At 54.4% G+C, this 20,644-nt stretch overlaps 1 protein-coding gene across 1 annotated transcript; it reads right to left on the reverse strand.

The window, feature by feature from the left end:
- Nucleotides 1-14,964: 14,964 nt before the first annotated feature.
- On the reverse strand, nt 14,965-20,376 carry LOC122889490. Its single transcript, XM_044224708.1, is given in 2 exon segments — nt 14,965-15,281; nt 15,284-20,376. Coding segments are annotated over 2 exon segments (5,298 nt in total). The 5' UTR covers nt 20,265-20,376.
- Between the last annotated feature and the right edge of the window lie 268 nt (nt 20,377-20,644).

Here is a 20,644-nt window from a genome sequence, read left to right on the forward strand (position 1 = left end):
GAGGCGTGGCCGGGGGACTCAGGATTCCCCAGATGGAAGGACCGAGGAAGAGGACCCCGGAAGCTGAAGGCTGGGAAGCAGGCGAAATTTCGAGCCCGACTCTCGGGGCAGCCCTGGCCCCATGGAACAGCGCCAAGGAGGGGACCCCACAGGCCGAGGAGCAGTAGGCGTTGGCCTCGCCGCAGCCTGCCTCGCGAAGGCCTTGATAGCCAGGTTCGTGCGCGAGCACTAGCGATGCCGGGCCAGGCCCCGGCGGGGTTGGGGGGGGCGACCCTGTAGACGTGCGGCGCCCGAAGCGATTTTGCCGTGCGCTTTCCGTCCAATTCTCACGAGCGTTCTGTCCAAACCGGGATCGGTTTGGACAGAACGCTCGTGAGATTTGGCCGGCATTGGGCAGCCCTGCGGCCCTCCCTGCTTTTCGTGGCCCAGGGTACTTTCTCGCCCGGGGCATGGTGCGGCCGACCAGAAAACGCACGGAAATGACGAGGCCCACCCGGAGGCCCCGGCGCAGGGGAGCGTTCCCGAGCCGAGTTGAAGGACGGGTGGCGTCCGGTGTAAGCGTCCGTCTTTAGGATGGATCGGGCTCCCAAGGATGGGGCTGACATCAGTTGGGGCATGCAGGTTTCCCTCGCTCCGAGGCTGGTCTGAAGCGCCAAAAGGCACTTTGGCGCCGGTGTGGGAGGGGGAGGCGAGGCCGGGGGACTCAGTGTTCCCCAGATGGAGGCCCCGAGGGACAGGACCCCGGTAGCGGACGGCTGGGAAGCAGGCGAAATTTCGAGCCCGGGATTCGTGGGGCGCCGGGCCCCATGGGACAGAGCCAGACCGGGGACCCCCGCAGGCCGAAGATTGGCAGGAGGCGCCGGCCTCGCCGCAGCTTGCCTCGTGGAGGGCTTCCTGGCAAGGATCTTGCGCGAGCGCTCCCTCTGCCGGGCCAGGCCCGGGGTGGCGGCCCTGAAGCCTTGCGTCGCCCGAAGCGAGTTCGCGGGGCGTTTTCCGGCCAATTCTCACGAGCGTTCTGCCCAAACCGGGATCGGCTCTCCTTGGCCCAGGGCCCTTTCTCGCCCGGGGCATGGGGCGGCCGCCCGGAAAATGCGCGGAAATGACGCGGCCCACCTGGAGGCCCTGGCGCATGGGAACGTTCCTGGAGCAGAGTTGAAGGACGGGTGGCGGCCCGGCGTTCGCCTCCGTCTTTTGGGCGGATCGGGCTCCCAAGCATGGGGCTGATCACAGTTGGGGCATGCAGGTTTCTCTCGCTCAGAGGCTTGTCCGAAGCTCCGAATGGCACCGTTGGTGCAGGGGTGGGAGGAGGGGCGTGGCCGAGGGACTCAGGATTCCCCAGATGGAGGCACCGAGGGCCAGGACCCCGGAAGCGGAAGGCTGGGGAGCAGGCGCAATTTCGAGCCCGAGTCTCAGGGCAGCCCTGGCCCCATGGGACAGCGACAGGGAGGGGACCCCCGCAGGCCGAGGATTAGCAGGAGGCGTCGGCCTCACCGCAGCCTGCCTCGCGGAGGGCTTTTTGGCGGGGTTCGTGCGCGATTGCTCACATTGCCGTTTCAGGCCCGGGGGGGCGGCCATGCAGACGTGCGGCGCCCGAAGCGAGTTCGCCGGGCGTTTTCCGGCCAATTCTCACGAGCGTTCTGCCCAAACCGGAATCGGTTTGGGCAGAACGCTCGTGAGAATTGGCCGGCGTTGGGCAGCCCTGCGGACGGCCGTGCTCTCCGAGGCAAAGGTTCCTGTCTCGCCCGGGGCATGGGGCGGCCGCCCAAAAAAGGCGCGGAAATGACGCGGCTCACCCGGGGGCCCCGGCGCAGGGGAGCCTTACCGGAGCAGATCTGAAGGATGCGTGGCGGCCTGGCGAACGCCTCCGTCTTTAGTGCTGATCGGGCTCCGAAGGATGGGGCTACCCTCAGTTGGGTCATGCAGGTTTCTCTTGCTCCGAGGTTGTTCGAAGCACCGAAAGGCACCGTTGGCGCTGGGGTGGGAGGGGGAGGTGTGGCCTCGGCACGCAGGGTTCCCCAGATGGAGGCCCCGAGGGACAGGACCCCAGAAGCGGAAGCCTGGAAGCAGGCGATATTTCGAGCCCGGGTCGCGGGACAGGCCCGGCCCCATAGGACCGCGTGAAGAAAAGGACCCCCGCAGGCCGAGGGTCAGCAGGCGTGGGCCTCGTGGCAGCCTGCTTCGCGGAGGGCTTCCTGGCGGGGTTCGGACGAGAGAGCTCGAGATGCCAGGCCAGGACCGGGGGTGCGTCCCTGCAGATGTGCGGTGCTCGAAGCGAGTTCACCGGGCGTTTTCCGGCCAATTCTCACGAGCGTTCTGCCCAAACCGGGATCGGCTCTCCTTGGCCCAGGGCCCTTTCTCGCCCGGGGCATGGGGCGGCCGCCCGGAAAATGCGCGGAAATGACGCGGCCCACCTGGAGGCCCTGGCGCCATGGGAACGTTCCTGGAGCAGAGTTGAAGGACGGGTGGCGGCCCGGCGTTCGCCTCCGTCTTTTGGGCGGATCGGGCTCCCAAGCATGGGGCTGACCTCAGTGTGGGCACGTAGGTTTATCTCGCTCTGAGGGTTGTCCTAAGTTCCAAAAGGCACCGTTGGCGCCGCGGTGGTAGGGAGTTGCGTGACCGTGGTACTCAGGGTTGCCTATATGGAGGCCTGAGGGACAGGATCCCGGAAGCGAAAGGCTGAAAAGCTGGCGAAATATCGTGCCCTTGTCTCAGGGCAGGCCCAGCCCCATGGGACAGAACCCAGGGGGGGCCCCTGCAGGCCGAGTAACAGGAGGCGTCAGCCTTGCCGCAGACTGCCTCGCGGAGGGCTTCCTGGCGTGGTTCATGCGCGAGTTCTTGCCATGCCCAGTGAAGCAGCCCTGCAAAGGTGTGGCGCCCGGAGCGAGTTCGCCGGTCGTTCTCCGGCCAATTCTCACGAGCATTCTGCCGAAACCGGTATCGGTTTGGGCAGAACCCTCGTGAGAATTGGCCGGCGTTGGGCAGCCTTGCCGACCGCCCTGCTCCTTGTGGCCAAGGGCTCTTTCTCGTCCGGAGGCAGCGTGGCCCACACTGGTGCCCAGGCGCAGGGGAGCTTTCCAGGAGCAGAGTTGAGGGACGGGTGGCAGCCAGGCATGCGCCTCTGACTTTTCGGGTGGCTGGGCACCCAAGGATGGGCCTGAACTCAATGGGGTCTCACAGGTTTCTCTAGCTCCTATGCTTGTTCAAAGCGCCGAAAGGCACTGAGGGCGCGGTGATTGGAGGGGAAGCGTTGTTGCGGGACTCAGTGTTCCCCAGATAGAGGCCCTGAGGGATAGGACCCCAAAAGTGGAAGGCTGCTTAAGCAGGCGGGGGTCCAAGCCCGGGCCTCGGGCCGGGCCGGGCTCCATGGGATAGTGCCAGGGAGGGGACCCCCGCAGGCCGAGGAGCAGGAGGCGTCGGCTTTGTCGCAGCCTGCCTCGCGGAGTGCTTCCTGGCAAGGTTCCTGTGCGAGTGCTCCCAATGCCGGGCCAGGCCTGGGGGTGCGGCCCTGCAGACGTGCGGCACCTGAAGCGTGTTCGCTGGGCGTTTTCCGGCCAATACTCACGAGCGTTCTTCCCAAACCAGGATGGGTTTGGGCAGAACACTTGTGAGAATTGGCCGGCATTGGGCAGCCCTGCGGACCGCCCTGCTCCCCGTGGCCCAGGGCCCTTTCTCGCCCGGGGCATGGGGCGGCCGCCCGGAATACGCGCCAAGACGACGAGGCCCACCCGGGTGCCCCGGCACAGGGGAGTGTTCCCGGAGCAGAGTTGAGGGACGGGTGGCAGCCAGGCGTGCGCCTCCGACTTTTCGGGCAGCTGGGCGCCCAAGATGGGGCTAAACTCAGTGGGGGCGTGCAGGTTTCTCTCACTCCGAGGCTTGTCCGAAGCGCCGAAAGACACCATGGGCGCTGTGATGGGAGGGAAAGCGTTGCCGCAGGACTCAACGTTCCCCAGAGAGAGGCCCCGAGGGACAAGACCCCAAAAGCGGAAGGCTGGTGAAGCAGGCGGGGGTTTGAGCCCAGGTCTCGTGGTGGGCCCAGCCCCATGGTACAGCGTCGGCAAAAGGACCCCCACAGGCCGAGGAGCAGGAGGTGTTGGCCTCCCTGCAGCCTGACTCGCAGAGGGCTTCCTGGCTGGGTTCGGGCACCAGCGCTCATGATGCCGGGCCAGGGCCAGGAGTGGGGGGGCAGCCCTGCTGACGTGGGGCACCCGAAGTGAGTTCCCCGGGCATTTTCCAACCAATTCTCACAAGCGTTCTGCCCAAACCAGGCAGCTCTCTGCAGACAGCCCTCTTTCCCCAGGTCGAGGGCTCTTTCTTTCTTGGAGCCTGTCTCGGCCACCTGGAAAACGTGCCAAGAGGACGCGGCCCACCCATGGGCCACAGTGCAAGGGAGCGTTCCTGCAGTAGAGTTGAGTGACGGGTTGCTGCCGGCTGCCAAAAAGTCTGCCTCCGACTTTTTGGGTGGATGAGGCACCCAAGGATGGGGCTGACCTCAGTGGGCGCACTAAGGTTTCTCTCACTCCGAGGCTTGTCCGAAGCGCCAAAGGCATCGTTTGCAGCAACGCAGTAGGGGGCATCGTGGCGATGGACTCTGGGTTCCCCTGTTGGAGGCCAGGAGGGACAGGGCCCTGGCATCGGAAGGCTGAAGAAGCAGGCGAGGCCTCGAGCTGGGGCCCCCGGGCAGTTCAGGGACCTTCGGACAGCGCCAGAGATGGGACCGCCTGAGGCTGAGTACCAGGAGGCCTCGGCCTTGCCAGCACCTGACTCCTGGAGGGCTTTATGGTGGGGTTCGGACGTGACCCTTCGCGATGCCCAGCCATGCCCAGGGCCGGCCCTGCAGATGTGTGGCACCCGAAGCATGTTCGTCCGGTATTTTCTGGCCAATTCTCACAAGTGTTCTGCTTAAACCGGGATCGGTTTGGGCAGAACACTAGTGAGAATTGGCCGGCATTGGGCAACCCTGCAGACCGCCCTGTTCCCCAAGGCCGAGGGCCCTATCTCGCTCAGCGACTGTCTAGGCCACCCGGAAAACACGCCAAGACAACGCTACACACTCGGGGGGCCACAGGATAGGGGAGCTTTTCCAAACCATAGTTGAGGCAGGTGTTGTGGCTGGGCGTATCCTTTCCGGCAGCTTTGGTGCCCAAGGATGGGGCTGACCTCAGTGGGGGCATGAAGGTTTCTCTCGCCCCGAGGCTTGTCCGAAGCGCCAAAAGGCACCATTGGCACCGGGTGGGAGGGGGAGGCATGGCGCGGGACTCAGGGTTCCCCAGTTGGAGGCCCCGAGGGAGAGGACCCTGGACATAGAAGGCTGACAAAACAGGCCAGGGCTTGTGCCCAGGCCTTGGGGTGGGCCGGGCCCAGTCAGCCAGCGCCAGGGAGGGGACCCCCAGAGGCTGAGGATCAGGAGGTGGCGCCTCACCCTGCCTGCCTCCCGGAGGGCTTTCTGGTGGATTTCGGTCGTGAGCACTCGAAATGCCGGCCCAGGCCCAGGGGGCAGCCCTGCAGACGTGCGGCTCCTGAAGTGAGTTCGCTGGGTGTTTTCCGGCCAATTCTCATGAGCGTTCTGCCCAAACCGGGATCAGTTTGGGCAGAACGCTGGTGAGAATTGGCCCACATTGGGTATCCCTACGGACCTCCCTCTCCCTGGTGGCCAACGCCCTTTCTCGCTTGGTGAGTGTGGCAGCCACCCGGAAAATGTGCCCAGACGATGCGGCCCAGCCTGGGGCCCGGCACAGGGGAGCTTATTCAGAGCAGAGTTGAGAGAGGGGTTTTGGCTGGGCAACTATCTCCGATTGTTTAGATGTCGGAGCTCCCAAGGCTGGGGCTGGCCTCAGTGGGGACAGGAAGGTATCTCTCTCTTGGATGCTTGTACACAGCTCTGAAAGGCACTGTTTGCACCGGGGAGGTTGGGGGATTTGTGGTGCTGGACTCAGGGTTCCCCAATTGTAGGCCTCAAGAGTAGGACCCTGGAAACTTCCGGACTTCACTTCCCCCAAGCCAACCTTGATCGCAACCCCAGAGTTCCTCAGATGGACCACACGATGGCTTAAACATGCACTCTACATTTGGTCCTTCTTCCCTTCGATTATCTTGGAGACAAATCGGGCCCAGAGTACCTCCCATTGCCAGGGCACTTGCTTGTTCTCTTTGCGAAATGGGTTTTTAATTTTGCCTTTCACAATGGTCACCAACTTTTGGAAAACCATGTATTATCAGTTTTGTTGGGGGCTTGCGCCTACATTCTCAAGGGTATGGTTCCCACTTGAGATGTTTGCCTTGACCTGCTAATGAGGGGATGGGGGGTAGCTAACCTTTGCTCACTCCAGCCTCTGGTGCGCTCAGGATCTTGGATTCTGTCTGAGTGCCGTTGCCCTGACAGTTCTTCCTCATGTTTTGTGATTCTGAGACATAGGAGTCTCCTTCGTCAAAGGGGAATTTGCATTTCTCTTTCTCATTGTTGTCCTTGTTTTGACAGTGTTGAAGGAGAGAAGAGGGCAGCATTAATTTTACTCTGTTTGAAAGCAGGAGTCTCCTGGTGGGTGGAAAGGTGGGTGAAATGGACAGTGGAGAGGAAGGAGGGCATGTGTCATGATGGGTGCTGGGGGGGTATATGGAAGTGCTGAGCTACTGTATTGTGCACCTGAAACTCATACTGCACTGTATGTTAACTAACCGGAATTGAATTAAAAAAAAAAACTAGGAGTCTTCTTGGGTCAGATTTTGAATGTCAAAGATGTTGTCAAGGGAAAGAGGCAGACATTCCTGGCGGAATGAGGGTCCATGGTGGGCCAAGGTCAGAGAGTTGAAGAGTGCTCTGGAATTAACGATCAGACTGGTTTGGCTAAAATATTGACTGGGATCAGGAGACATAGGAGAGAAATTTACCTGGAAGTCAGAGGGATGATACTTTGGAATCCTTCAGTGTCAGATTGAGAGGGCTTTATTCAATTCTATAGTCAAAGGAGAGCCATTAAAAGTTCTCAAATAGGGAATTAGCAAAGTCTCAGCGTATGGGCCAGGTGGGAAGTGAAGGGGGCCTCAGGCAGCAAAGAGATCGGTGAGGAGTTAGTGCTGATTCAGAAGGGGGTGCTGAAGAGTCAAGTTTAAACAGCCCCCACCCCACACACACACATACACTCTTACAGTTTCATCGATTTATTCACACACTATGTAGTTCAAAAAACAAGATTTAAGCTAGTATACAAAGTACATACAACTTAACGATATACAGTGAAATAACAAATACCATGCTTGTACAGAATCCTGCCTACCTCCTCTACCTGATGCGAGTTCCTGGAAGGCCAGAAGCATGTATTTTGTTCTCTTTCTCCTCCCTTATAGGAGGATGCATAAAAGGGAAGAGAGGAAAGGAGCAGGTCTATGGGAAGCTGCCAGCCATCTCTTGCTGCATAGCCCTGGGGCAGTAAGTGACAGGTTTTGCTACAAGCCATCGAGTAACTGGTTGACTTTGGATCTGAGATCTTGGTGGAGTGGAGTTTTCTGGAAGCTTGCATGTTTCTACAGTCCAGGAAAATTAAGGAAAGTACTGACAGAAGCCTGTGCAGCCTCCCGGGCAGTCAGCTCGACCAAGCTATCTGTGTAGAGTTTCTCAATGCTGGCAGGCCATGGCGGCAATCTCCCCATGGCCCTGGGGTTGTCTAGTGCTCCTGATCAGCTTCTGCTGGCTCTGCCTAGAGACTTGATCAGATAGAAAATATAATGGCTTCAGCTAAGAACGTGCTCTGCTGATAGGCCAGGCATGGGTCTATCAGACCCTGCATCTCACTGGTCTGGAGACAGAATAATACTATCACCTCATATTTCTGATATTCCTGCCTAGTGAACTGTGTGGCTCCAACCAGGACTGAAAGATGGAAAAAGGCATCTTGGAAAGAGCCATACAAGTTCACAGATCATTAGCAAGCCTGACTTCCCATTACCAACTCCAGAGTTGTAATATGACTTTTGTTCTCATCCAACCTTTAGCTATTACTCAGATGAAAAATCTACCCTCCCTTCTTGATGCATTTTATGATCAGACCTATATCTCTCAACACTCCAAAGTTGGAAGCTGACAGAGAAATGTACCCATTTAAAACCCAAAGCATAGGGACGCCTGGGTGGCTCAGTGGGCTAAAGCCTCTGCCTTCGGCTCAGGTCATGATTCTAAGGTCCTGGAACCGAGCCCCACATTGGGCTCTCTGCTAGGCAGGGAGCCTGCTTCCCTTCCTCTCTCTCTCTGCCTATTTGTGATCTCTTTCTCAGTCAAGTAAGTAAACAAAATCTTTAAAAAACACACAAAGCATAAATGAACTGAATATTGATAAAGCCACAGTAGTAGAGAAGGTGGGAGTCTATGGGGGGGGTCCTCATCATGTAATTCTTAGAGGCTAATGTAATTCATTGTTGAACTCATGTAATTCAACGACAGCTGGCTGTTGGGTCAGAGTTTCAACTCCCTCCTGTGCCTAAGGAGGCTAACGAGTATTAAACCAAGGTCTTCAGAGTAGCCCATAACTATTTGTAATCTCAGCTTCATTAACAAAAACTCACCAATTGGAGAAAAGAAAATCTATTCCTGGGAAGGCTGAATTAAAAGTTATGTTAAAGAGAAATACAGTTTTATTGTCTTCAGACAAGCAGTATGTATTAATTCCTTTACTTGTTGACAAATACTACCTGCCAGGTCCTGGTCCTGGTACTTTGGATACAAAAGTGACAGAGACAGAGGTCCTACCCTTGGGTGGCTTACGTTCGAGATGGGGAGGCAAAGCACAAACAGGCAAATACATACATATGTAAATTCCAGCAGAGACGAAAACCACAAAGGAAAAAGTCAAGCTGAGTACAGGTACAGAATGTGGCACCCTTTTGGAGAGAGTGGTCTCTAAAGGGTTCCCTGAGGAGGCGATGCGTGGACAGACATGCAAGGTGAGACAGCAGGGGACACGAAGAGCTGAAGGCAAGGGGCTGGGCAAAGGGAAGAGCAGGTGGAGAGGCTGGGAGATGGGCATGCTTGGGGCATGTCCCGAAGAACCAAGAAGGCTCGTGCAGCTGGAGCAGAGGGAGCGAGAGAAGAGTGAGAAGAAAGAAGGCACAAAACTATCATCCCAAGAGAGCAGAAGAGGGGCTCACTGGGAACTCTATAGGACAGTGCCCAGATGGGTGGACCACCCTGAGGCTGGAAGTTGTCAACTTAAAGCAGAGCTTGGCAGTGTGTGTCTCTTCTGAGGCAGTGGGAGGCAGGGTCCAGACAAGACTAAGTGGTTTTCCATCCCAGTAAGAGGAGCAATGGGGTTGAGAATGTTGCCAGGAGTTCTCTGGGCAACTCTAGGGTGTAGACCACAGCCTCCTATCTGGGAAACGAGGGAATGGGGACCACAGGGAGTAGGGATCAGTAAGTGGTGATGAGATTGATGGGGATGAGGAGTGTTAGAAGTGGGGTACTGGATGGAATTGATGAGGGAGCAGGAGGCTGGCTGAGGATGGAGCAGGGGCTGGTGCCTTGCACCCCCTCTCCACCCACTCCCCTTAGTAATATGTGTGACATTCCTCAGGCACCCCTGACTGCCCTGAAAGAAGAACAAATGGTTATATTGCAGAGATTACAGTCCTGTAAGGAAGGAGTCTCCCTTTGTTTGCAGATGTCCTTGAGATTTACAAAAAAAGAAGTTACCTTATCAAAAGCCCAATTTCCAAGGACACATAACTCAGTTCCTCAAGCCCTAATGCCACCCTCCCCTCCATAAGAAACCAAAGGAGGCGGAGGTAAAAAGAAAAGTAAATAAAGTTAAATTTCTTCTAAACCTAAATCTCACTCACAAGGATGCTTGATAGCAGGAATGTAACATTCCACCAGGAAACTCCCAATTGTCTTTATGTTAGTGCCTCATTAGAAGGGAAGTGGCCTTGACTTGATAGTAACCAGGCCTTCAATATCCTGATAGTATTCTTTGCCCCAATAGCTCTTCTGAACACCCCTTTGTCCTCACCTACCCAACTCCTGTGTATATAACCAGACACTCCTCACAGGCCCTGGGCAGCCTCATCTCTGCCTGCCCACGGGTCCTGTCCCCCGTGCTCTAATAAACCACCTTTTTGCACCAGAGATGTCTTAAGAATTCTTTCTTTAGCCGTCGACTCCAAACCTCACCCCACCGAACACAACCTAGGTTCTGGGACTTCATCAGAATGATCTGGAAAGATAGAAAGTGGTAGTTAGAGAGTGGGATGTTTAAAACTGGGATTATGGAGGTTGGGGGGAACTGTCACGACAAAGTCTAGGGCGTGATCATAGCAGCATGTGGCTGACTGTTGTGAGGTCAAGGAACGGAGAGGTCAGTGTGGCGGCCAGATTGCTGACTTGGCTGCTCAAATCAGCCCAGCTGATGAGCCAGCTGAGGCCCAGGGTAGGCAGTAATGCCGGCGCTAAACCCGCAGAAGAACGAGCAGAGTGATCAGGAGGTTAGTGAACAGCGGCAACAGGGCAGACTGTGTTTTCTGGGAGATGGGTTCACAAGGGAAGGAGGTCTGACGGTGGCTCCCAGGAGCCTGGTCCTCTGGCAGGATGTGGGGAAGGGCAGCCCTCTCATTCATCACATCCAAGTGAGCCCTTCCCAAGATGAGATCCGACCAGATCTCTCATTTCTCGACATGTCTCCCTATAGCAACAGCTTCCCATTCTCCTTCAGGCAGGCACACTTCCTCTTTCTGCCAGTCTTGCCTGAGGCATGCCCATGATCAGCTTCAGGGATGTGCTGAGAAGCTCACCAGAAACCTGAGACCCACGTCTGCTGGGTAGGAAAGGCACTCGAGCTGGGGCCCCCGGGCAGTTCAGGGACCGTCGGACAGCGCCAGAGATGGGACTGCCTGTAGAGTTCATACTCATTAAGGCTGAAGATGGACCTCCATTTAAATGAATCTGTAGGGAGCCAGCAGTCATGTTGGCTCTGGTTCTATGGCTAAGGCCACAGGGTGAATAAAGGCCAATGGTTTTGCTAACTACTAATGGAGGAGTAGGTGGGATGGGTGACCCTTCAGGCAGGAAATGAGCTACAATGGTTTGTTTTTTTGTGTGTGTGTGTGTGTGTGTGTGTGTGTGGAGGAAACCAGTTATCACTGACCCTGCCTATAGGGGAATGTCTCTAGACAGAGAGCTGTGTAGCAGGTATAAAGGAATGTGGTAGAGGGACTAGTAGACTTGTTGGCCACTAAGTCAAGTCTAAGATGCCCTGGGGAAGCTTCCTGAGGAGGGACAGGAGAGGGGTGGGGTGGACAGTGCTGTGCCAGGTGGAATGCTGGCTCCACCTACAGACCTTGATGGGGAAGTGGCTAAGTCCACATGTGAGTGATCTGGCTTGATCTCGCAGAGGGCAGGCCAACGAAGGCCCACGGAAGGAGTCACTGAGGATGGCAGTGGACTCCCTTATGTGGAAGGGACTTTAAAATGGGTCACTGGAGTTCTCTTGATGTCTGATTCCATAAGGACATTTCCCAGAGTCATAGAACCTGCTCTGGGGTGTTTCTGAGTTGAGGAGGAAATGGGGCTTAGGATGTTGTAAGTCACGCTCAGCAAGCGGTCAGCACACTTGACGATGTCAGGAGAGGCCTGTGTCTCTCCTCTCGGTCCTGGCCTGCAGAAGGAACCAGCTCTTTCATATGAGCAGATGGGTTTCATTTCAGACATTCTCTCTCTACCCCAGCTGGGAGATGTTTACCTCAGTGGGGTCTGCTCTCCTCATAAGCAACTTAACCTGCTTAGATCTTTCTGGCATTTTCAATTTGGGAGACGCATTCTCTTCCCAGGTGAAAGCCCTTACCTGGGATACCAGCTGGGGGACATGAGCAATATTGGTGAGGGTTCCCTTTGGAGTCAATAAGAGGAACACGGACAGGCAGCAGTGTACTGCATCCTGTCCTGGCTCTGAGCTGGGGCCAGGCACTTTAATCTTTCTGTGCCTCAGTTTCCTCTCCTGTGAATGGGGTGAGAATATTCATTTTCCTTGTCTGCTCTCACTCAGGAGCAACAGAAGAGAAGAACATTTGTTGGTGTACAAGGGGCGGCAGGCCTCTGCTGAGCTCGGGACACTGGTCAGGAGACTGAAAGGTGGGCCAGACACTTCCTGCTGGGCCCTCAGTAGTGCCCCTGACACTCGGAACCTGTGTGAGGGAAGGAACAGAGGGCCCATGCTGATCATGAGAAGAAAGGAACAGAGGGGCTCTGGAAAAATCCTAATCCCAACTCTGCCTCAGATTTACAGGAAGCCAGCAGGCGGGGTCCTGGAACTCAGGAGTGGAAAGTGTGTTTTCAACCTAAAACACTTTTTTTAAGCTCACGGGTGCCAGAAAAGCCCAGCTGGTAAAAAGAATCTCAGGTGTACTTGTTCAGAACACCATTGACAGCACAGATTCCACCTGACCTACTGAAAGATCCCCCCCCGGGGCTCCAAGCACCCCGGAATGGACCCCTTCTCAGGAGGAGACCCCCAGACCCAAAAACCGAGCTGAGTCCACTGGTCAGATGCAAACAGCACGAGGTTTATTGAGAAGACACAGGTACCTGCGGGCGGTCAAGTCTTAGGAGGACTTGCGCGCCAGCCCTTTGTTTAGGGCCTTTTTATGGGGTTCAGGGAAGCGAAAGCATACGTACAGAAGCAGAAGCATGGTTACAAAGTTTTCATTGGCTGGTTTGAATATAAGGCATACTCGGTGTTTGTAGATTGGCTTTGAAGGACCCCGGCGCGCGAAGAGAAGGGTGGGGAGGGGGAGTGAGGAGGGGGAGTGGACCTTATTACTTAGCAGAGAAACATCCTGCCTACGTGACTAGGTCCACATACTTAGGCGACCCCCCTTGCCCACATACCTAGGCGACCCCCCTTGCCTACGTGACTATCTGCGCGTTACAAGCCGCGCACGGCAAGCGTACCTATCTCCCCCGCAACATGCCGTTGCCCCTCCTAGCTCCAGGGCTGTGCTGAGATAAGGGAGGATTGTCCAAGTAGGGGGAAGGGAAGAGGGGTCTCTTCATTCCCCCATTTTCTTTTTGGCCTGAGTAAAACCTTTTACTTTATTAGGGGCCAGTCTCTTGCTGCCCTATTGCATGATATTGTTGGGTTAATAACATGGTTTGGACAAGCGACAATCTATCTTTTATAAATTGGGTTAACCTGTTAATGATGCATGGCCCGAATGTTAGAATTAACATTAAGAGCATTATAGGTCCTATTAAGGAGGTTATTAGGGAAGTAAACCAGGATGAACGATTCCAAACTCCTTCATACCAAGACTGTTGGGATTCAAAGTCTCTCTTACGCTTATCTAGCCTTTCCTTTAATTTGTCTAGAGTTTCTGTTACTACTCCAGTCTGGTCAGCAAAAAAACAGCATTCTTCTCTGAGAGCAGCACAAAGGCCACCCTCTTTTAGGAACAGTAGGTCTAAGCCTCTTCTGTTTTGTAGCACCACTTCTGACAGGGAGGTTAGGGATTCCTTGAGGGCCCGAACTGATTGTTCTAAGGCCCTAAGATCTTCATTCATAGCATGATGTAGAAGTAGGTATTGGTCTGTTCGGACCAGGGCGGTTGCCCCAGTACCGACCCCGGCGGCAATGCCTCCTACCCCCAATAACGTAGCCAGGGTGATTAGGGTGACAGGTTCACGCCTTACTCGGCGGAGATCACTCCATTCATGGTAGCTAAGAACCAATTCATCTGAGTGGTAGGTTATTCGAGGCCATAGTTGAACTAACACACAATAGTCAGTAGTTTGGTTTAAGGCAGCAGCAGATACACAAGGGGTTAAGCCTGTGCTACACGCCCAATAGGTTCCATTGGGTGGGATCAAATAATAGGAGCCAGCCCATATTTTATGGGTCGAATTACAAAGTGTTTTTTTAACATGGTGAGGCGGGGTGCCTATACATAGTCCCGCTCCTGAAACTTGTGAGAGGGTTAGGCTATGATCTTGGCCATAGCATATAGCGCTGGGGACAGTGGAGTTAGTATAGTTGGCAGAGAGGGCTATGCCCTCATAGTATGGAGGGCTTGGATTAAGACATAGCCAGCAATTGTTTGCTCTTTCAGGACTGGAAAGATTAAGTGCCTGGTAGGCCCCTCTCACTAGGTTGATAAGCCTGTCTCCTGTTCCGAGTATTTCCGGGGTCTTTTTGGTTTGTATAGCTGTGGGAGTTGCGGAGGTTAAAAGTGGTGTTGGTCTTGGTGTTGACCTTAACCTTTGGGGAGGCCTTTGGGGTGGTGAGGCGAGAACTGGATTGGGTCCTATGGCGGCCCTTGGGGTTTCTATAGAAAGTTTTATGGTGAACGTTAGGCCGTCGTCATAACGTTCTTTATAGAATCTGAGGCCCCAGGTATATCCCTTTACCCAATTAAGTTGTTTCTTTCCTGATTCGGTGAAGGCTATTTCGAGTGGGTGACACCACTGATTTTGACAGGCTGGGTTTTGTGTCCACTTGGGGCTGCTCCTGGCGTGAGAATAATTTGCCGTTACGGTGATATAGTCCCAACCTGAGGTGGGCTTCCAGTAAGTGTCACCAGTGGTTTCGCAGCCCCAATTGTGACAGTAAAAGTGGGATGCCCCACTGCATGAGGTCCACTCTCTGGGTCTGTGTAACCCGGGGCATACATAGAAGGTAAGTGTCCTTAACATACTTCGCTGACTCCAGTCCCCACAGCCTCCCCAAGGATCCAACCCGAGTCATCCCCGGGGGGACGGTTGTGAAAGCGGCTTCTGTAGGTCAAAGTAATTTTCTATATCCCAGTTGGCTGGAGCTCCCATGGCTAACTTACAAATGTCAGGGTATAAGTTAGGCCACCAAGTGAATGGGGCATGCTGCTGAGAGGTGTTCCAAATTACTTGTCCTGTTTGCGACAGGACTTGCCAGGTGAGCTGTTTTACATGGTGAGGGGACCCATGGGAACTCGGAATGCCCAGAACAAGAATAGTCAGTGTTATGATCCCACGAGTCTTATCTTTAGCGGATTTTGATTGCGTTGAACTCGCCATCCCTCCTTGAGATCGGGTGTTTCCGAGTCGTCTGGTCCCAGATGAGCTGGTTTCACATGAGAGGCGTGGATCCAGGCCGCGATGCCGTCGACTTTCAGCGCCGTCGGGGTGGTTAGGAGTACAGTGTAGGGTCCCTTCCATCGGGGCTCAAGGCTCTTGATCTGATGCCTGCGGACCCAGACGAAGTCGCCGATCTGGAATTGATGTGGCACAGTAGGATTTTTTAGCTGTTCCCGGTAAGCTGCAGCCAGTGGCTTCCAGACCTCTCTCTGAAGATCTGGAGTGCCTGGAGGTGAGCTTGTAGGGTAGCACGATCAGCAAAAGAAGAAACACAAGAATCAATAGGATTGAAAAGGTTTACAATAGGGGGTGGGGCCCCATACAATATTTCAAAAGGAGTTAGCCCTAGGGGCCCGGGGGTATTCCTGGCCCTATATAGGGCCAGGGGCAGGAGGAGGACCCAGTCTCTAGAGCCAGTTGCAAGCGTTAATTTAGTCAAAGTCTCCTTGATTGTTCTATTCATTCTTTCTACTTGTCCTGAGCTCTGGGGTCTATATGCACAATGCAATTTCCAATTAATCCCCAATAACTTGGCCACTTTCTGACTTACCTGGGAGACGAAGGCTGGACCATTGTCGGTGCCTAATATCTGGGGCATTCCATACCTGGGGAAGATTTCTTCAAGTAGTTTCTTGGTGACCACATTCGAAGTCTCGTGCTTGGTGGGGAAGGCTTCTACCCATCCTGAAAAAGTGTCTACAAAAACTAATAAATATCTATAGCCATAGAGTCCAGGTTTTATTTCCGTGAAGTCGATTTCCCAGTGAACACCAGGGCGATGTCCTCGAACGCGCACTCCAGGGGCAGCATAGGTTTTCCTGGTATTTACTTGTGCACAGACTAAGCAATTTTTAATTATGGATCGCAACACCTTGTCTTGGTTTAGTAACAAATACGGTTGGTGTTCATTATTTAGGAGGGTTTTTATTTTGTTTTCGCTCAGATGGGTCAGTGAGTGCAAGGATTGGACTATATGGTAAGAATACGAAGTGGGCATAACAATTTTTTCGTCCATGGTATACACCCCTTCTTTTGGGTCCCATGTAGCCCCCATTTTCTTTAGCAGCTCCTGATCCTCAGAACTGTACTCCATAGGTTTATTATTTTCTTGTGGGGGCCATGTGCTCAGGGTAAGAATGGGCCCGGTCTCTTTTTCCCCTAGGGCAGCTTCCTTAGCAGCTTGATCTGCCAGTCGGTTTCCCCTTGCCACTGGGCTATTATCCTTTTGGTGACTCGGGCAATGCATAATGCTCAACTTTGGGGGCAGGAACAAAGCTTTGAGCAGAGCCAGTATTTCAGGTTTATTTTTAATTTCTTTTCCCTCGGAGGTGAGGAGCCCTCTCCTCCGATAGATTTCACCATGTACGTGGGCCGTAGCAAAGGCATAACGACTGTCGGTATAAACGTTCAGTTTCTTACCTTCTGCCATCTGCAGAGCCTGAGTCAGGGCGATGAGCTCCGCCCGCTGAGCTGATGTCCCAGGGGATAGCTTCTTGGACCAGATTACCTCTGTCTCATTAGTTATTGCAGCTCCAGCTCTTCGCTCGCCATTGTGCAGGAAGCTACTGCCATCTGTATACCAGGTGTAGTCCGCTCCCTTGAGGGGCTGGTCCGTCAGATCCTTTCGGGTGCCATGGACCTCAGCTAGGATCTGGAGGCAATCGTGTGTTTCCGTAACCTCGGGTAAGGGGAGTAGGGTGGCAGGGTTGAGCGCCACCACGGGTCCGAACTGTACACGATCAGTGTCCAGAAGCATGGCCTGATAATGAGTCAGGCGAGCATTGGAAAGCCACCTGTCTGGGGGTTGCTTGACCAAAGCTTCGACCGCATGGGGGGCCAAGATGGTTAGCGATTGGCCCAAAGTTAGTTTGCCCGCGTCCTTGACTAGGATGGCGATGGCAGCCACCATCCGCAGACAGGGTGGCCAACCAGCGGCCACAGGGTCTAACTTTTTTGACAGGTAGGCCACCGGGCGCTTCCAAGGCCCTAGCCTTTGGGTTAGTACTCCCTTTGCATAACCCTGTTTTTCATCTACGAACAGTTCGAAGGCCTTAGTAACATCTGGGAGTCCCAGGGCTGGGGATTCTAATAAGGCCTTTTTGATGTCGGAAAAGGCCTGTTGCTGCTCCTCGCCCCAGTGGAACTGAGCCCCCTGCTTAGTGAGGGGGTATAAAGGGGCTGCCATTTCCGCAAACCCAGGGATCCATAGGCGGCAAAATCCAGCAGTTCCCAGGAATTCCCTTAGCTGGCGTGGGGTGGTAGGTGTGGGAATGCGGAGAATAGTCTGCTTTCGTGCCTCAGTGAGCCATCTCTGTCCTTCTCTCAGCTGATATCCCAAGTAGGTGACTTGTTTTTGGCATATCTGGGCCTTTTTAGCTGAGGCCCGATACCCTAATTGTCCCAGTGCCTGTAAGAGGGCTTTAGTGCCGTTCAGGCAGTTTTCCTTGGAGTTAGCAGCCAAGAGGAGGTCATCGACATATTGAAGAAGTACCAGGGAAGGATGCTGCACCCGGAAATCAGCTAAGTCTCTGTGCAGCGCCTCGTCAAACAAAGTGGGACTGTTCTTAAAACCCTGGGGAAGCCGGGTCCAAGTTAACTGTCCTGAGAGCCCTAGATCTGGGTCCCTCCACTCAAAGGCGAAGAGTGGCTGGCTCACTGGATGTAGCCTTAAACAGAAAAAGGCATCCTTTAAATCTAGCACCGTATACCATTCATGGGAAGGGGGCAGGGTGCTCAGTAGATTATATGGGTTGGGTACAGAGGGATGTATGTCCTCAACTCTTTTGTTGACTTCTCTCAGATCCTGTACTGGCCGGTAATCTCCTGTGCTGGGTTTTTTTACTGGTAAGAGAGGTGTATTCCAAGGTGACCGGCAGGGAATTAGGATTCCTTGATCAAGAAGTCTCTTAATATGGGGCCTTATGCCTTGGCGGGCTTCATGTGACATTGGGTACTGCTTTATTGACACTGGGGTGGCTGTTGCCTTAAGTTGGATTAAGAGAGGGGGCTGTTGACGAGCCATCCCCATGCCCCCCGTTTCCGCCCAGGCCGTAGGGAATTCTCTCAGCCAGGCTTCATTTTGGACCTCTGGGGTTTGTTCAGGTTCATATAGTCTATATTCCTCCTCCAAATGGAGGGTTAAGACCTGTAAGGGTCCTCCATTGGGGCCTGTTATCGCCGCCCCTTCCGGGTTGAAGTGGATTTGGGCCTTTAGTTTGGTTAGAAGGTCTCTTCCTAATAACGGGTAGGGGCAATCAGGTACGTGTAAAAATGAATGCGTCACCTTACTGGTAGCCAGCTGGACCCTGCGTTCCGTGGTCCACCGATAGTTCTTTCCTCCAGTTGCTCCTTGTACCCAAGCAGTTCGGTTGCTAAGTGGTCCTAGAGTCCGGGTTAAGACTGAATGCTGGGCCCCGGTGTCGACTAGGAAGGTAACTGGCTGCCCCCCGACGCTTAAAGTTATCCTGGGCTCAGGGGGGGGCTCCTGGCCCCGACTTCCCTAGTCTTCCAACGTCAGTAGGGAAGTCAGTGGTTTGGGCGTTGAGGGTCCTCTGAGATTCTTGGGGTTCTTGGGACACTCTCGGGCCCAGTGTCCTCTTTCCTTGCAATAGGCACATTGGTCTCTGTCTAATTTGGTCCTTCTTCGTTCTCGCTCTCCCAGTCTGACTCCCTCTCTGTTCTGTCCCTGAGTAACTACGGTGGCCAATACCTTAGTCAATTCCTTGCTCCGCTTTTTGTCTCTCTCGTCCTGTGCCTCTTTCATTCTTAACCACATTCTCTCCTCTTTCTCTTCCGGAGTTTCTCTCTTATTGAACACCTTTTCTGCCTCCTTTAATAAGTCAGAAAGTGTATACCCCTGTAGCCCTTCTAATCTCTGTAATTTGCTCCTAATATCAGGGCTTGACTGTCAGATAAAGGACATCGATACACTAGTTGCTTGCCCTTCATCATCAGGGTTATACGGGGTGTACATCCTATAAGCCTCCTTAAGTCTCTCTAGAAAGGCAGAAGGTGTCTCTTCCTTCCCCTGTATTACTTGCTTAACCTGAGCCAAATTAGTGGGCCGTCTTGCGGCTGCTCGGAGACCCGCTATGAGCAACTGGCGATAGAGACGAAGGTGCTCCCTACCTGCAGAAGTGGCGAAGTCCCAGTTAGGGCGGGTTAAGGGAAAAGCTGTGTCGATCTCATTAGGCAACTGGGTTGGTCGCCCATCATCGCCCGGTACGTTCTTTCGGGCTTCCAGAAGGACTCTCTGCTTTTCCTCCGAGGTCAGCAGAGTCTGCAACAGCTGTTGACAATCATCCCAAGTGGGTTGATGGGTAACTAGAATAGATTCAATCAAGTTAGTCAGGGTGACGGGGTCCTTAGAGAAGGGAGGGTTATGTTGCTTCCAGTTATAGAGATCAGAAGCAGTAAAGGGCCAGTACTGTGGCCGACCGTTAGGACCTTCCCTCAAGGGGAAAGCCTGGGAGACTTGACTTGGTGGCTGCGCACGTCGGTCCCTGAGTTGCCCCGCAATGGGTGACGCCAGAGAACTAGGCTTTCGCTCTTCTGTTGTGGCCTCCGGGTATGGAGGGGGCTCTTCTGTTAACAGGTCGATAAGAGGGGACTCAGTGTCTGGAGGCAAAACGGGAGCAGGCTGAGCAGGCTCGGGAGCGGGCTGAGCAGTCTCGGGAGCAGGCTGAACAGGCTTGGGAGGTTTTGGGGATTTATCCTGGAGTGGGGTAAGGGCAGGGTAAAGAGAAGAGGAAGTAGGAGTAGGTGGAGGAGGGGTGGGTTGCGCAGTCTCCCTGGAAGGCATGGTTTGGGGGTGGGACAGTTGCTCTTTTAGGGGAGGCGGCGCGGTGGGGGTGATAGGGGAGGAGCAGGGTTTAGGAAGGGGAACAAAGGGCTGGACCCAGAGTGGGGGGTCTGAAGCCAGAGCCCTCCAGGTGACGATGTAGGGCACCTGATCGGGATGTCCATGGGGTCGGGGGCTGAAAACTTTGGCTTCCACCTGAGAAATAATATCAAGGTTAAAAGTGCCATCGCGTGGCCATCCCACATTGAAAGTGGGCCATTCGGAGGAACAAAAGGTGACCCATTTCTTTTTCCGTATTTCCACCGATAGGTTGTTTGCCCGGTCTCGGACGTCGCTCCAGTGGCTTAGGGTCAGACTTAAGGGGGTAGTCACTGTCTGTCCCATAATTTCAAGAACAAAAAGAGTTATTATCACAGAGACAAAGACTAGACTCAGACACAGAACAAACAAACGCGCTGCGCGATTTCGGCGCAAAACCGAAAGCAAAAACTCAAGCAGAGATTCAGGGGGTCCGGATTCCCCCTCTCCAACCAAGGCCGTGTATCCCTCCGATACCGGCCAAGCTCCAAATGCCCCGCTGCCCCGGGGCATAGATGTCCCGAAGGACTCAAATGTCCCACCCGGCGGGACTACAAACGCCTCTGGAACGTCTTCCAGGGCTGCGAGGGAGAAGTCCGAGCCCGTCAGCTCCTTCTGGCCCTCGCCAAATACAAATGGATCCGATCGAACCCCAAACCAAAACCAAACGCGTGCGCGAAATTACA

This window comes from Neovison vison, chromosome 1, assembly GCF_020171115.1.
Source record: "Neovison vison isolate M4711 chromosome 1, ASM_NN_V1, whole genome shotgun sequence".
NCBI classification, from domain to species: Eukaryota; Metazoa; Chordata; class Mammalia; order Carnivora; family Mustelidae; genus Neogale; species Neogale vison.